Source organism: Cetorhinus maximus, chromosome 13 (genome assembly GCF_964194155.1).
Source record: "Cetorhinus maximus chromosome 13, sCetMax3.hap1.1, whole genome shotgun sequence".
Lineage (NCBI taxonomy): Eukaryota > Metazoa > Chordata > Chondrichthyes > Lamniformes > Cetorhinidae > Cetorhinus > Cetorhinus maximus.
In genome coordinates, this window is record NC_135891.1 from 37672280 (window position 1) to 37690466 (window position 18187).

General features: G+C 45.8%; 1 protein-coding gene across 1 annotated transcript in view; it reads right to left on the bottom strand.

The window, feature by feature from the left end:
• Positions 1–313: 313 nt before the first annotated feature.
• The window catches only part of LOC144688555 (adenosine deaminase-like), a 100327-nt gene continuing 82453 nt past the window's right edge, over positions 314–18187 (bottom strand). The window contains exons 8-11 of the mRNA XM_078555282.1: positions 13399–13500; positions 13151–13218; positions 2788–2917; positions 314–812 (exon numbers count right to left, since the gene is read on the bottom strand). Coding sequence (XP_078411408.1) covers positions 708–812; positions 2788–2917; positions 13151–13218; positions 13399–13500 — 405 coding nt within the window. The 3' untranslated portion in view covers positions 314–707. The remainder of the gene's footprint in view (positions 813–2787; positions 2918–13150; positions 13219–13398; positions 13501–18187) is intronic.

Here is an 18187-nt window from a genome sequence, read left to right on the forward strand (position 1 = left end):
ACTAATTAATGGAGCATCAACCCATTTCCAATCATCGCTGATACGAATTAATTCCTGAAAGACCAAATGGGCCCTTTGTCAAAACAGGTCAGGCTTCCCGCATTCTCTCTTTCCCATCGTATTCTACAAGGCATTGACTGAGCAAACAATTTCTGTTCACATACATTAGATTAGCATGATGATGCAGTGTTCTTATGTTGTGCTTATTGATATGAAATCCATAGTGCGCAAGTTGGTATCCCGTATGCGGGAATTTTTCCATAATTCTGGGTGTGCAACTGGAACTAACCAATATAATTGAATGAATCAGCTGCATTAAAAATCTTTTATTGGTCATAGTTTAGTAATCATTTGGAATACGTGTAATTGAAGTACCAGGCTATAAAATCCCTTAATGTAGAACATATAAATTATGAAACAATGTTCTGTGCATTTTAAATGATTCTTTAAAATCATTATCCAAATAACTTAGGACATTGTGATTTAATTTTGTTTACATTCTTGATTGCAAAGAACTTGAAAATCATTGAAAGTTAAAAGACAATTTAGATCACACTTCACTTTGCAAAGAATGTTGTATTCCACAATAGTCACAATTTGGACAGTTAAAGGAATATTATCGGATAATTTCAATTTTCAGTCTGCAATTGGATACATCACTTGGAAAAGTAATTTCCTATTTGTATTGGTGATTTGCCAGTAGTTATTTAACACACAGTGCTTTGTACCATCCCATAAGCCTCGTATAATATGGATAGAAGTTCTTCTTTTTCCTTATCAGGGAGAAAGCAGGATCTAGCTGCATTAATATTCTGTAAGTTAGCATACAAAACGTCAGTTATGAACCAGTTATTTGTATTCAAATATTTTTTATAGAAAACATGACATTCCTTAGAAAGCAACTTAAACTTTGATTTCTCCTTCACTCCAACATAAATTTTGTAATTAAAATTGCTAGGAAGTCTTCAGGAATCCTGTTGACTCATGTTGGTACTTCTCAGTGCCTTAGCTAAGATCAGGAGTTCACTGCTAAAGAAAATAGAGGGACAAGCCTACCTCCTACTGATCCACCCAAGAACATATAATTTGTTATTAAAGGTTTTTCAGATGCTCAGATTTGTCAAGAAATTGATTAACTCAGTAATTGATCTTCAATGGGCCAAAAGACCTTTTCCCCATTTTTGACTTTTCTTTGATTCTTCCACTTATTAAGCAAACAACAGGAAGAATAAGCTAAAATGGTTCACACTTAAAAGGATTCCAACATCAAAAAATCTCAGTGACAACTCCCCTTTTGTGTTTAATTAATTTAATTAAGTATCCTACGGCTTGTAAATGCGATAGTCAGTTAATCGGCAGACAGATTAAAACACTCTGGCCTGGAATATGTTTACTGTGATTTGTGTTTGTAGGGGATGGAGGCTAATCTTTGCTGCAACAAATTTAGCACATGCAAGCATTTTGCTGCATGTCAACATTTTAAAAGGCCAGCCCAGTCCTTACAAATGAGCCAAACCTGTGATCAGCAGGTATTGAAATGTTAGGTATAGAGTTTCACCTGGCCCCAGATATGAACCTCCCAGGCACTGCTTCTAAAAACCCAGTAGAATTGTGTCTTTTGAATTCCAAGTAGCAACAGCCCTCGGTCTGGGGCAGCACTTGCTTAGGGGCAACTGGAGACTGAACCAACAGGTGGAGGAGAGATTGTGACACAGCAGGGTGCGCTGGAAGAGGGTGGGAGGAACTGGTTAGATTGTACTGAGATTTGGGACTGGTGGAGTAGACTGAGATTAGAAATGGGATGGGGTGAGCAGTCAGGAGATTGGGCCTGGAGTTGGGGAGAAGGAGGTTATCATGTGAAAATGAAGAACAGGCAAATAGAAGTCAACTTGTGTGGGAACCTTCAGATTGCATGCTGTGCAGCTTAGAAGGGACATTGCAAAAGGCACTCACTGCACCCAAGTTGCAAGCCCCAACTTTACATCACAAACTTCAATACATGGAGGAGTGAGATGCAGGTTGGTCACTTAAGAGCCTGCTGTGACCAATAGTTGTGCTATGATGCTGGGTGGGGAGGAGGGGGTGGCATTCCTATTTCACCATGGTCCACAAAAGGGGAAGAATTTTTTTTAAAACTTTCCCTACCATTTCTTACAGTGGCTTCCAGCAGTTCCTCTATGGGCCACTGTTTAGGTTGCTATTGATTTGGAGAAACTATTCAGAACATGTCTAGCACATGATCCACCAGGTTATTCACACATTTTGCAAAATGATCCTAAAATAGGTCCAAATTTGAATTGATTCGACGTTGACATCAGGCAGCTGTCAATTATGCCTGAAAACAACGAGAACCAATTTAGGGTGCCAGCTAGGATGCCAGTGTAAATCAGATACAGGACCAGGTTTTCAGAAATTCATATACATTGTGCCCAATATATGGGTGAACACGTACCAATTTCTACCTGGTTTGCCGGAATAACTTTTGCTGCATTTGTCCGATACCAAGTGCCAGAATGTTAGATCAGAATCACCGTGTAAATTGAGTTTGACACCCCTGATCTAAATACTACACTGTTAGTAGATTTCTTGTGTCTTCTCCACATTGTTTCATAACTGCAATAGGTACAGGATATCAAGGTCAGCGTTAAATAACCAGTTAATATAATGCTTAAACCTACAACAACATTAATCCTATTTATAAAGGTAATCATTACTTTCCAGAAAACCCCAAATGAGATATTTAATTTTCAATTTAATTTTTGGGCTAGAATTTCAGTATCAACTTACCACTTTCATGAAATCGTCTTCTGTGAAACCCATGTATTTTGATGCAATGTGATAATCTTTATCTAGTGTGGATTTGAATATCAGTGGATCATCACTATTCAGAGAATAGTTTGCTTCATCTTCTCTAAACCTGTGAATATATAAATGTTAGGAAGGTCAGAGACTTAACACTCATGGGAAGCCATGTGCTTTACCTTTGTACTGTAAAGACAACAGAACCTTCTCCAACACTGTGACTTTGTCCTCTAGATGTCATCAGTCCTATCACTCCTTTTGGCTTTTCTGTAACCGCAACCAGCTTTAAAATGAATCATAATTTATTTTGTCACATTTCTTTAGTCATAAGATCATAAGTAGTAGGAGCAGGAACAGGGCTTTCAGCCCAGAGAGACTGCTCCACCATTTGAAAAGATCATGGGTGTTCTGATTGAGGCCTTAACTCCATTTTCCTGCCTGTTCTCCACAAGTCTCTTGTAGATCAATCATCTGCCTAACTCAGCCTTGTATATATTCAATGATCCAGCTTCCACTGCTCTCTGTGCAAGACCCTCAGAGAAGAAATTCCTCCTCAGAGAAGAAATTCCTCCTCATCTCCATCTTAAATGGGAGACCCTTTTTTTCAAAAAAAAAACTGTGCCCCCTAGTTCTAGATTCCCCCAAGAGGGGAAGCATCCTCTCACCAACTACCCTGTTAAGCTCTTTCAGAATCTCATGTGTCATGAGAGTGTAATAATTTTCATATTTTTCTGGTTTATTGTAAAGTAGGTGTGTGTGTGTATGTGTGTGTGTGTTTGTGTGTACAGTGCTCCAGGTGTGGTCTTGCCAATACCTGTACAGGTGTAGCAAGACTTTCCTACTTTTATATTCCATCTCTCTTGCAATGAAGGTCAACATTCCATTTGTCTTCCTAATTCTTCTCTTTAGCCAATCCCTCGGGATTTAGTGCTTCCACACTAAAATGAGTTCTCAGGTGACTGAAGAGTCCAATGCGCGACCTACAGTCTCGGTCACAGGTAGGGCAGACAGCAGTTGCCAAGCGCTCCTTTCGCTGACAATGCTCCTAATTACTTGCAGTATGTGTATGCTAACTTTTCGTGATTCGTGTACACCACCACCTTTTCAAGGGCAATTAGGGATGGGCAATAAATGCTGACTTAGCCAGCGATGCCCACAACCTGTGAAAGAATTTAAAAAAGGACACATAAAAAATCCTTCTGTACTCCAACGTTCTGCAGCCTCTCTTTATTTAAATATTCTGCTTTTCTACTCTTCCTTCCAAAATGGACAACCTCACATTTTCCCCACATTATATTCCATCTGCCAATTTTCTGCCCACTCACTTAATTCATCTATGCCCCTTTGCAGACTCTATGGCCAGGATTTTCCCCTTGGCGATTTGGGGGCAGGGCCCGCTCGCCGACAGGAAAATGACGCGGGATGACGTCGGGAAGAATCCCCGATGTCATCCCGGTCCATTTAAATCTTCAGGAAGGCGGGCGGACAGTGAAATCAGCTGTCCGCCCGCCAACCTGTCAATGGCCAATTAAGGCCATTGACAGGCTAATTAACCTTGTTAAAGACCCTGCCTGTCCAACCTTAAGGTGGGCAGGCCAGGAGCCGCAGCGGGCTCCTGATTATTCATGAAACTTCATATACTGGCGGGATGAAGTTTCATGTCCGTTTTTTAAAAATTTAATAAACTTTACGTGTTTCTTATTAACATGTCCCATCTCGTGTCACATCGTCACATGAGGGGGACATGTTAATAATTTTAATATTTCTCTATTTTTTGCCTTTTCTTACCTGTCAGTAAACTCCCTGAGACAGCACTTTGCTTCAGGGAGCAGCACGCTCTTACGCATGCATGCACGAAATAGCGCACTTTGACAGATGGGGAATCCCTCCACCCCCCCGCACAGGAAGCGCTATGCGCTTCCTGTCGGGCAGGCCGCTGGGTGGGCCTTAATTGGCCCGCCCACTCAAAATGGTGGCGGACCCCGTTTCGGTGGTGGAGTTCGGCTGCCCGCCTGCCGCTGAGCCGGTGGGGCCTGCCCACCATCCGAGGGCAAAATTCTGCCTAATGTTTTACCCGTCGGCTGCAATGGTGGGTTTTCACGCTGTATCGTCCCAAACCTGCCGCATTAGTTATGCGTTCCTGATGAACACGCTGTTTCGATGATGGGCAGGTTCTCATTCGACGGCCACACCATCATCTCGTGCTTCATCACGCCGCCATATTTAAAGTCCAGCCGCGCACACACATCTCAGTGCTTCCAGCCCACGACTACTGCAGGGAAGATGTCCACAAAAGGCAAAAAGGCTGCAGCCCCCAGGTTTAGTGGTGCATCACTGGAACGCCTTTTGGACACCGTGGAGGCTTGCCGCGATATCCTGTACCCCCTCTCTGGCTGCAGGACGGGCAACGGCATGACCAACCAGGCTTGGGAGGCAGTGGCAGTGCCAATGCTGCACAGAAGAGGTTGGCCATCCAGTGCAGATAGAGGATGAATGATCTCATCTGTGAAGCCAGGGTATGGCGACCATCTCATCACTCTAAACTCACACACTCAAGCCCATCACACATTCACTGGCATCTCACTTACTGCCAGCTCAAGGGACATCACCACCCATTCTCACACACATACCCTCACATGTCGATGTGGCCTCATCTCCTCTGGAGACTGCCTCCTCAGCCCTCACCATCTTGAGGCCACTTGCACAGATGAACATGTGCCCCCACACACACCCTGGGCTACCCTCCTTCCTCAGTACAGCCCTCGTCCTGCAGCCTTCTTCACTTTCCTAAGGCCACTTCTCCCCATTTGCTAAGCAAGCCCTAGCCCTGCAGCCATTGAAAAGCCACCCACATATGGCTAAACTGGTAGGTAGAGACCAGCCGTGAGCCCCGCTAAAAGTGATGTGGTGCTGTCTGGTGCTGATGACTGTGAGTGTTGACCGAAGCAAGGTCAGCAAACAAACTTTGAAGTCCCGAGCGAAGTGCAGCTCACCAGGTACACGTCGCTTACGTGTTGTTGCGAAACACGACGATCCAACTGGTGGGGTGTGGGGACGATTCCGGCAGCCTGGCCTAGTAATGATACGCAGATGTATTATAATGAGGTTCCTCATGTCCGATGGCAGGAAACATGGCCTGCCATCGGCGGGCTGAGCGGATGATCACAGACTGGTTGCAAGCCGTTGTGAAACCAATTGCACCATATTGTCTGCTCATGTCACCGAACATGCCCGACGCTGGCAGGCATGGAAAATTCTGGCCTTTGTATCTCCTCACAGCATGCTTTTCTACCAATCTTTGTATCATTACCAAATTTGGCTACAATGCAGACTGTCCCTTCATCTAAGTCATTAATATAGATCGTAATGGTTGAGGCCCCAGCACTGATCCATGTGGCACTCCACTAGTTACAATTTGCCAACTTGAAAATGACCCATTTTTCCCAACTCTGTTTCCTATTAGTTAGCTAATTTTCTATCCATGCTACTATATCACCCCCATTATCATGAGCTCTAATCTTGTGCAGTAACCTTTTATGTGGCACCTTATCAAATGCCTTTTGGAAATCTGAATACAATACATCTACTGGTTTCCCTTTATTCACCCTGCTCATTACATCATCAAAGAACTCCAATAAATTTGTCAAACATGATTGCCCTTTCACAAAACCATGTTGACTCACCAGATCGCATTATGATTTCCTAAATGTTCTGCTACTACCTGCTTATTAATGGGTTCTAACATTTTCCCAATGACAGGTGTTAGAAACTACAGTTAATTTCCTGCTTTCTGCCTCCCTCCTTTCTTGAACAGGGGTGTCACATTTGCAGTTTTCCAATTCATTCTGGCCTTTCTAGACTCTTGGGAATTTTGTTAGATTACAACCAACGTATTCACTATCTCTGCAGCCACTCCTTTTCAGAGCCTAGCATGCAGGCCATCATGTCCAAGGGATTTGTCAGCCTTTAGTCCCATTAGTTTTCCTAGTACTTTTTTCTTTAGTGATCGTGATTGTTTTAAGTTCCTCACTCCCTGTTGCATCTTGATTTCCTGCCACTCACGGGATGCTTTTTGTCTTTTACAATGAAGATAGGTGCAAAATAGTTGTTCAAAGTCTCTGCCATTTCCTTGTTTCTCATTATTAATTTCCCAGTTTCATCCTCTAAGGGCCCAACATTTACTTTAGCTATTCTCTTCCTTTTTATATACTTGTAGAAGCTTTTACTGTCTGTTTTTATATTTCTTGCAAGTTTTCTCTCACATTCCAACTCCTCCCTATTTACTATGTTTTTAGTCAACATTTGTTGGTTTCTAAAATTTCCCCAATCTTCTAGGCTACCATTAATTTTTGCAGCATTGTACAACTTTGTGCAACTGCTTCTCTATTGCCTTACCTTTTAACCTATTTTCCCATTGCACTTTAACCAACTCTATCTTCTGACCTTCTTGATTGACTTTATTTAAGTTTAAGGCACCAGTTTCAGCCTCAAATTTCTCACCCTCAAACTGAATGTGAAATTCTATCGTGTTATGATCACTCTTACTTAGAAGTCATTAATTAATCTTGCCTCATTACACATTACCACCATTGCGCAGAATCCAGCCTCATTCTCTATATTAGTGACAAAACTTTTCAGTACAGTATGTGTACTCAATAAAACACATGTATTCACCAACTCCAGCATTATACATAGGATTCTCTCCTTTGACTTCCAAAGCAAAAAGGTTTCTTGAAGTCCTAGAAACATGGGGTGGAATTTTATGGCCCTGTTGTAGCAGGGGCGGGACCAGAAAATGCGGTGAGCCTTTCAAAAATCCATTGACTTCAGCAGGACTGGAAAATTCCTGCCAGCATAAAATTCCAGCCATAGTAACTGGAGTAGACTATTCAACAACTCAAGTATGTCCACCATTTTACTAGATCATGGCTGACCTGCAGCTCAACTCCATTTACCTGCCTTTGATCCATATTCCTTTGTACCTTTTCCAAATAAAACTCAGCCTTGAAAATGTCAATTGATCTAGCAACTACTGCCTTTTTAGGAGAGAGTGCTCCACATTTCCACTACCCTTCTGTGTGAAAATGTGCTTCCTGATTTCATTCTTGAATGGCCTACAGTCTTGAATGGCCTAGTTCTCTTGTTCTGGAATCCCCCACTAGAGGAAATAATTCCTTGATTTACGTTCTATCCAATCCTTTTATCAATTTTAAATACCTCCACTAAATTACCCCTCAACCTTCTAAATGCAAGGGAATACAGGCAAATTATCATCATAATTTAACCCTTTCAGCCCTGGTATAATTTCAGTAAATTTTTGTTGTTTCCTATCTAAAGTCAGTGGGCAGAATTTTGCCCTTGACGGACGGGTGGGCCCAACCAACTCGGTGGCGGGCGGGCAGCCGATTGCTGCCGCCGAAATGGGCCGCCCCAACATTTTGCGCGGGCGGGCCAATTAAGGCCCACCCAGCGGGTTAGCGACTCCCATGTACAACAGGAAAATCGTTTCAGTGATGGACATGTTCAGACCGCTGGTTCCAATGGGGAACCAGCAGTCTGTATAAAGAGTGGCCAGGCAGCCTCGTTGAGGCAGTTCACCATGGCCACTGACAGAGAGCAACATGCTGGTTTCAGGGCACAGGAGGAGGAGGAGAATGGGAGCAGGCTGCAGGATAGGCCACTGTGCCCCTCGCTTCTCAGGTGCCTGCCTTGCTGTCCTCCTTGAAGAGGTGTCCCAGCGTCGGGATATTTTGTATCCGGAGGATGGGAGGAGGAGGGCCTTCCATGTTGCCAGGCAGGCATGGGAGGAGGTGGGGTAGGCAGTAAGCGCCCATGATGATGTGCGGCGCACCGGAACGCAGTGCCCCAAGCGCTTCAATGATTTGTTGAACTCTGGAAGGGTGAGTACCATGTCAGCCTTGGCCATTTGACCCAGCAGGTAGCCTTAGCCTTTGAGCCCCACACCCCCCCACGTCTTACTGTCATTACTGCACTGGGCATTTGGCGCACGCTGGGTGGGCAAACAGATAGTGACGATGCTTACATCAGCCTTAATGGTTGTGGAGAAGATGGGTTCTTCCCGCAGCATATGTTGGTGTTTGTCGCATTTGAGTAGTCTGGGGGCAACCTGCAGGGGAGGCAGTTAGACACATACTCAGAACTCCAACCCATGTCTTATTGATGGTGATGAGATGGTGGAAGGGGAGCCTCAAGGTGTTGTGGCCAAGAGCCATCTGCTGGCCTCAGCGCCACACCTAGTTGCGTCTCTTTGCCATGGGCGCTAAGACCCGTGTGATATTCAAAGTGATGGATGCCTAATGTGTCCAAGGTGTCCATTGGGGGAGGGGGTTGGGACCAGCCATACTTTCTTCTGGGGACTGATGACCAGTAGTGTGGACAGGAGCCACTGGAAGCCTCAGATGGGCCACTGTGGTTGGGGTGCGGCGTGCGTGTGCAGAGTACATGAGCGATCAGCCCCAATAAATCCTCTTCTCTGTTCTGCAGGCAAAAACCAAGCACAATCTCAGGGAATGCCAGCGGACTGGTGGTGGGCACGCCATGCTGCAGCGCCTCACCACTTACGAGGAGCAGGCGATGCAGCTGGGGAGGAGGCAGGGGGCCAGGGAGGCAGGTGTTGGCAAGGCTAGGGTGGAGCTCTGATTCCTGCAAGCCCTCGCAGTGGTAATGGCTGCAGGTGGGAAATGTTCTGGGCACCAAGTGTCGGCGCTCGGTGCCCATGCATCTGTGGTGAGCAAGGAGGTCCAATGTGACCTCGCATCGGTGCAGTAGCTGCCTGTCATCGCTGCGAGCTCTTCTCAGGGTGCTCTGGATGAGGGCAGCAGCTCCTCCGCCCTTCTGCCAGTGACCGTTGCATCCGTTGAGGCGGCGACAACTGGGAAGGTGCCAGTTCTGGAACTGGCCACTCCCTCCCAGGCGGGGACATCATAGCCTCCACGGGCCAGAGGATGCCCGCCAAGGTCATCGACGCCAACAGGACAGCAGAGTCAGCAGGCTGTCTCACAAGCCACTCCGAGCGATGGGGCGGCACCTAGACGTAGCACCCACAAACGAAAGCATAAGGCACGTTAGGCACTCCACGGGTATGTCACTGGTGATTTTGTGTTGGCCTTAGATTAGGGAAAAAATAGTTATGTTTGTTAGAGAGACGCTTCTCTTTGATGTTGGATGGAATAAAGTCTAGTTTTTTGACCATGGCTGAGGGTGTTTCCTTTGTGCTGCATTTGTTTGTTTCACAGACATCTCATGAGTGTTTGAGTGGACATTGATGTTTCTGCACTAAGCCCTTAGTTGCAGCTGATGAGGTGGAAGATGTAGCACCTAAGTGCCACGTGTGGAAGCGCCAGGCAATGCTGGTCCTGCTGATCCATGTTGTGGAGCTAACTGAAGGTTCGTTGGATTAAAGTGTCCCGGATGTCCCTGCCTCCTTGGCGTAATAGCGGGTCGGCGTGCTGCCCCTCATCATTGCCCTGTTCTTCCTCATCCTCTGAGCCACTGCTGGATTCATCGTGTGCAGCCTCATCCAATGCGTCAAGGTCTTCATCGTCAACTGCATCCCCCCTTTCCAGCGCAAGATTGTGCAGAGTGCAGCATGCTACCACTATCAGAGAGACGCGATCTGGGGGATACCGGAGTGCGACCCCTGAGCAGTCCAGGCAACAGAAACGCATCTTGAGAAGACCAATGGCTCTCTCCACCACAGCCCTTGTGGTGCCATGGCTCCTAGTGTAGCGCTCCTCAGCTTCTGTTCTTGGATGGCAGAGAGGCGTCATGAGCACCTTCAGAGAGGATAGACCTTTTCACCCAGCAGCCAACCATCTAGCTGAGCCGGAGCACTGAAGAGCGCCAGCACCTGGGAGTATCTGAGGATGTAGGCTTCGTGGGAGCTGCCTGGGTACCTTGCACAGACTTGTAAAATCTGCATCCTGTGATCACACACTATCTGCACGTTCATGGAGTGGAAACCCTTCCTGTTGACGAAGGCACCGGGCTCATCTGCTGGCGCCTTGATGGCCACATGTGTACAGTCTATAGCACCCTGGACACGGGGGAAGACAGCAATGGCCACGAAGCCTCTGGCTCGCTGTGTCTGGCCTGCCTGGTCGTAACAGAAGTGGATGAAGGTCAATGCCCGTCTGAACAGAGCATCTGTAACCTGCTTGACACAAGTGTGGACAGCTGATTGGGAGACACCGCAAAGATCACCCACCGACCCCTGGAAGGAGCCAGATGCATAGAAGTGGAGGGCAACTGTGAACTTCAGAGCTGCTGGCATGGGATGTCCAACCACACAGTTAGGGGAGATCTCAGGGCCAATCATCTGACAGATATAGTTGACTGTTTCCTTTGAGAGACGGAGCCTCCTTCGGCACTGCACCTCAGTCATATTGAGGTAGCTGCTTCGCTGCCTGTATCCCTGGCAGCAGGATAGTGGTTTCTTCTGCAGCCCCTTCCACCTTGGACAACCTCTTGGCCTTGCGTCCCTTGTGCCTGCGCCTGGCCTCCCAAAGGTGGCTCCCCTGGAGGCTGATTGTCCACTCCTGGCCTCCTCCTGATTTTATCCCTCCCTTCCTCCTCAGAGGAGCTGCCTCTAGTGGAGATGTCAGAACCCATTTCCAGGCTACACGCTGACATCAGGACGCTCGCGCAACGTCAGTGCGTGACATTTTAAGTGCTGACGTGTGGGCTCCGCTACCCGCACGTCAGCCAGAAAATTCTGCCCAATGTATCTTTCTTGGGATGCAGTCCCCAGAAATGAGCACAATGTTTCCAGAGGGGTCTTGACCAAGGTTCTGCACAACTGAACCATAGCCCATAACTTCCTGTCTTTAGAACTTTAGCCTTCTTGAGATAAATGCTAACTTTACCTTATCCTTTTAGATGTTGGCACCTGTGCACTAGCTTATAGTGATTTATGTACCTGGATATCTAACTCACTTTTCTTTTCCATTGTTTCTGGTGTGTTGCCATTTATAAAGTATTTCAATGCATTTTTCTTGGATCCAAAGTGGATTACTTCACACATTCCCAAATTGAACTCCATTTGCACAGTTTTGCCCATTTGCTTAATCTATGTCTCTTTGTGGCATCTTGCTTGAATCCACACAACTTTCTGTTCCACTTAATTTGGTGTCACCTGAAACCTTGGATACACAACACTGTATTCCTTCATCTGTTATTGATATATATGGTGAAACGCTGAGGAATCCATCGTAGCACCATTTGTCACATTTTGTCAATCAGAGTACATCCCCTTTATCGCTACTCTTGGTCTTCTACCTCCAAATCAATTTTCAACCTATGTTCTAAGGTTACCTTCAATTGCATGCATTCTTTTCACTATTTGCTTGAAGCTTATCAAATGCTTTGCAGGAGTCTATATGAACAACATGTATAGGCACTCCCCTGCCCACCGCAAAAAAGTTCAACCGAATAATTTTTAGATAAACTCCCTCACCTGCCTGCCAACTAGTGTTATCTCCACATTCTTAAATATTGTAGAATCCAACAAGAGTGTCAGCACATTGTCTACTTTTAGGCTATCAGAGGCTCGTGCAACCACCCAGTTCAAACTCTTCGCAGTTATCCCACCTCGTTGAGGGTAGGACAATCTCCGCTCAGAATCTTTCCAATATGATTTGAGTGGAACCCAAACCTGCATCTGTCCCTGTGCCACAGTACTGAAATTTATGTTAACACTAAGTGCTATTAACTTGCTGTTCGATGTACAAATTTAACAAAGAGTAAGAACTTGTTTGTAACAGTTTGAACATAGGAACACAGGATATACTGAAGCAGTCCGTGCCCATATGCAGCAAGGTCTAGACAACATTCAGGCTTGAGCTGATAAGTGGCAACTAACTTGTGCTTCACAAGTACCAGGCAAAACCATCTCCAAGAAGAGAGAATCCAACCTTTTGGCATTCAATGGCATTACCATTGCTGAATACCCCACGATCAACATCTGGGGGTTACCATTAACCAGAAACTGAACCGAACCATCCATGTAAATACCATGGCTACAACAGCACGTCAGAGGTTGGAAATTCCGCAGAGAGTAACTCACCTCCTGACTCCCCAAAGCCTGTCCACCATCTCACTGAGTGCGTCTGCGCGTATGCGCTGACTTCCGCGTTCGCCCTCCTCCCCTCCCCACCCAGGCAGCACTGAGTGTTTCAGCACGCAGTTCATGCTGGCTGACTATTAATTGGCCAGCCAGCGTAAAATTGCAGTCGGGGCCCGATCGCAGGTGGCATACTGTTGCGCAGCCATTCCCGAGCCTACTCGCCGTGCCCGCCCAACGAGGGTAAAACCCTCCCCTTGGAGTTACCTTATACTTGGATGCTTAGTTAAATCTGGGTCACAGGCTCCAGTGAGATAGCTAGACCAGGGGCATACCTGAAAAATACAAAGACATCAACTCAACGCCTTCACAACTTAGCAGGCAGAAATGTATGGTCCATTGGCAATCATGCAGAATATCATGACCTTTTGAATTGAAAATAATTAAATAATTCTGCCATCAAAATATTTAGAGTGAAAAATTAAATGGTAAATATATCTCCAGGATCTGCCTACCTCAAAATGCATATTCATTTTTAACAAGCGCTTGTAGAGACAAGGATCTTCAACTGTGTGATACCCATGTCCAATCCGTTCAGCCTTCAAAACATCTACTGCCTAACAATAAATAAATGTAAGATAATCATTAAAGTTGGTGGAAGCCAGCAGAAAAACTATGATTCGCGGCTTTTCAATTAACATTAAAAACCAGGAAAAATGTGTTCTTCTTCTAGCACTAAATTTTACAAAGTATTTTGACATGTTCCTAAAAACTCAATAAGGAAATCACATTTTCTTTTTTCAATGTTTTTAAACTCCCAACTACAAATTCTAACCTCCATGTTGCCTTCCTTCAGAAAATAAGTTATTCAGATTGCTAGAAAACAGGGATAGTTTAAGTTAGTTATATTTGTATTTGCGGGTTAAAAAGGCGAATCCTCAGGTCTAGTTTCATTTTAGAGTGGAGACAGTAGGGCTAAGGCTTTGTTTGTGTGCCTGCATTCTAATGAGATTTTACGACTCTTGAAGGGAAGGTAAAACAAACACAAGGTAGAAAAAAAACTGTGCTGTTGCCTAGCAACAGGAGGCCCCACAGAGACAGAAAAGTAGTTTCAATTCAGTTTGAGTGCAATTGGTCAAGATTTGGCAAGGTGTGATGCTACAACCTCACAGAGAGGGCAGAGGATTTGGTGACTTGTCAAAGGTTGCACAAACTTTGGGGGCTGCTGTCACAAGTGTCTCAAGCACACGACAGGGAGATGAAGCAGGAGCTAGAGAGGGGGAGAAAGTTCTGCGCAATGCCCTCTGCAAAGTTGGAGCTGAACACCTCCATGCTACTGGCTGTCTGGCAGGTCAGGCAAGGCACTTAGAATCTTTATCAGCATTCTCCTGGATGCTGGCCATGGAAGCCCCAATCTGCATCGCCTGTATTAGAACTCGTCTATGGCAAATGCACGATCCTTTCCCCCAGTCTTGGCTGCAACCCACCCATGCTTAATAGTTCACACATGCAGATCACAAACTCTAGACCAGCATCTCTAACTTCCTGAGTACCAGTATCTGAGCTGCAAGTTGCAAGTGACAGGGCCTCTTCATCATCTGTACTGTAGTGTTGTGCTCTTTCTCTGTCTCTCTCTTCCTCCTGGTTCTCCTTTGGGTGGGCAATTGGCAGTTTATAGTCTCTGAAAGCAGGCAATCAGAAGGGATAAGGATGGGGTGAGGTGGAAAACAAGAGGTTCATGGTCACTGGTGCCCAGTTTGGGTTCCACCAGAGCCACTCAGCTCCTGATCTCATTATAGCCTTGGTTCAAACATGGACAAAAGATCTGAACTCCCGAGGTGAGGTGAGAGTGATTGCCCTTGACATCAAGGCCATATTTGACTGAGTGTGGCATCAAGGAGCCCTGGCAAAACTGGAGTCAATGGGAATAATGGGAGACAGAGGGAAAGCTCTCCACTGGCTGGAATCATACCAAGCACAAAGGAAGATGGTTGTGGTTGTTGGAGGTCAGTCATCTCAGCTCCAGGACATCACTGCAGGAGTTCCTCAGAGTAATGGCCTAGGCCCAACCATTTACAGCTGCTTCATCAATGACCTTCCTTCCATCACAAGGTCATGTGGGGATGTTTGCTAATGTTTGCACAATGTTCAGCACCATTCGCGACTTCTCAGATACTGAAGCAGTCCATGTCCAAATGCAGTAAGACCTGGACAACATCCAGACTTGGGCTGACAAGTGGCAAGAAACATTCGCGCCACACAAGTGCCAGGCAATGACCATCTCCAAAATGAGAGAATCTAACCATTGCCCCTTGACGTTCAATGGCATTACCATCACTGAATCCCCCACTATCAACATCCTGGGTGTTACCATTGACCAGAAACTGAACTGCTGCAAGAGCAGGTCAGAGGCTAGGAATCCTGCGATGAGTAACTCATCTCCTGACTCCCCAAAGCCTGTCCACCATCTACATGACAAGTTAAGAGTGTGATGGGATACTCCCCACTTGCTTGGATGAGTATAGCTCCCATCACACTCAGGGAGCCTGACACCACCCAGGACAAAGCAGCCCACTTGATTGGCACTCAATCCACACACGTTCACTCCCTTCATCATCAACGCACAGTAGCAGCAGTGTGTACCATCCACAAGATGCACTGCAAGAATTCACCAAGCACCTTCCAAACCCACAACCACTACCATCTAGAAGGACAGGGGCAGCAGATAGATGGCAACACCACCACCTGGAAGTTCCCCTCCAGGTCACTCACCATCCTGACTTGGAAATATATCGCTATTCCTTTATTGTCGCTGGTCAAATTCCTGGAACTCCCTTCCTAACAGCACCATGGGTGTACCTACATCACATGGACTCCGGTGGTTCAAGAAGGCAGCTCACCACCACCTTCTCAAGGGCAACTAGGGATGAGCAATAAATGCTGGCCCAGCCAGCGAAGCCCACATCCCGTGAATTAATTTTTAAAAACACCATCAGCTGCTTGCACATCAAGACAGATAGCAGGATGAGCATAAGCAGGGCATTGAGAAGGGGCATAAGACAGTAATATACTAGCATCCTCAAGGTTCTCAGTGTGCCTTCTGGTGCTCCAATGAAACCTGATGTCTTGCCACCTGTTCAGTCTCCATAAGCAAGGCCACTAGCTCCCCATTTGTGAACTGCAGAACCCTCTCCCTGCCTTGGTGCTCCATTTAAGCACCTCCCACATTTAGCCAGTGTCAGTACAGGCAGCCAATATCAGCCCCCTTCCACTGAGTGCAGCTCCCCTTTAAGTGGGAGGATGGGGCGGTGGAGCAGACTGCCTTTAAGAGGAGCAGGCTGGCTATACCACATGAGATTGGCACACGTGCCCACCTCAAACAGCCAGCAACATGGCCTCGCTCAGATCAACACTACAATCAGGTAAATCAAGTAGGTAATGGCAATGGGCATGGGCAGGTTGTGAACAGCAACACCAGGGGCAGGATTTTCCCCCCGTCGGGGGAAAAGTTGAATTGCGGGCGCGCACAGGTGCGTCTCCAATCGGCACCCCCAATTGGGGGCACGGCCCCATTTTACGTGGGCGGGCCAATTAAGGCCTGCCCAGCATGACATCCGCATGGAAGCGCTATGCGCTCCCTGTGCAGGTGGGGGGGGGAATCCCTAAACCCGAGAGTGTGCTGTTTCGTGTATGCGCACGAAGGAGCGCACTCATTTCCCTGAGGCTAAGTCCTGCCTCAAGGAGATCGGCTGTTCTGTCAAAAATATTAAAAATAAAAAAATAAAAAATCCTGACATGTCCCCTCATGTGACACTGTCGCAATAACTGGGACATGTCCATAATTTTTTAAAAAACTTTAATAAAATTTTTAAAAACCTACATGAAACCTCATCCCGCCCATGGATGAGATTTCATGCTTTTTATCATTCCTGCCAGGGCTCCTGGTCTGCCGCCAGCCTTAAGTTTGGATGGGCAGGTCCATTAAATAGTTAAATGACTGTCAATGGCCTCAATTGGCCATTGACAGGTCAGCGGGTGCAGAGCTGATTTTGCTGCGTCCCCACCTACCTGAAAATTTAAATGGGGCACGGTGACGTCAGGAGTTCCGCCTGACATCACCGCACGTCATTTTACGCGTCGGCGAGCGGACCCTGTCCCCCCCCTGCTCGCCGACGGGAAAATCCTGCCCCAGGGCCTGAAAAAGGGCCATAATGAATTTTTAAACCAATATATTTTACCACCATAAAGGACTCTTCTTATGGCAGGGTTGAGAACCCTTGTATTAATAACAAAAACCTTGGAAGGATATAGAAACGATAATTCAGTTAATAAATTAATAGTCACTTGGGCAAAAGCAGGTTAATTAAGACAAAATACTGTGGATGCTGGAAATCTGAAATGAAAACAGAAAATGCTGGAAAAATTCAGCAGGTCTAGCAGCATCTGTGGAGAGAGAAACAGAGTTATGTTTCGAGTCCATATGCCTCTTCTTCAGTACTCTGAAGATGCTGCCAGTCCTGTTGAGCTTTTCCAGCATTTCCTGGATTTATAACAGGTTAATTAAGGAAAGCAAGTATGAATTTGTTGCCAGAAAATCCTGTTTAACTAATTTGTTTGACTTTTTTGATGAGGTAACAGAGAGGGTTGATGAAGGTACTGCTGCTGCTGTGGTGTACATGGACTTTCAAAAGGTAATTGATAAATTGCAGACTTGTGAATAAAGTCAGAGCTCATGGAATAAAAGGGACAGTAGCAACATGGATAGGAAATCTGCTGATTTATGGGAAACAGAGAGCAGTGGTGAACAGTTGTTTTTCGGACTGGAGGAAGGTTTGTAGTGGAATTCCCCAGGGGTCTGTGTTAGGACCCCTGCTCTTCCTGATATATGTTAAGGACCTAGATATTGGTGTACAGGGCACAATTTCAAAATTTGCGAATGATACATAACTTGGAAGTAATATGAACTGTTAGGAGGATAGTATAGAACTACAAAAGGATATAAGTTGGTGAAATGGACGGACAAGTGGCAGATGAAATTTAATAAGTGTTAAGTGATTTATTTTGGTAGGAAGAACGCAGAGAGGCAATATAAAATAAAGGTTACAATTCTAAAGGGGATGCAGGAGCAGAGCAACCAGGGGATATATATGCCTAAACCAATAAAGGTGACAGAATAGGTTGAGCGAGCGGTTAATAAAGCATACAACATCCTGAACTTTATAAATAGGGCAATAGAGTACAAAAGCAAGGAGGTATAATAGTGCTGTATAAAACACTGGTTCATCCTCAACTGGATTACTGCAT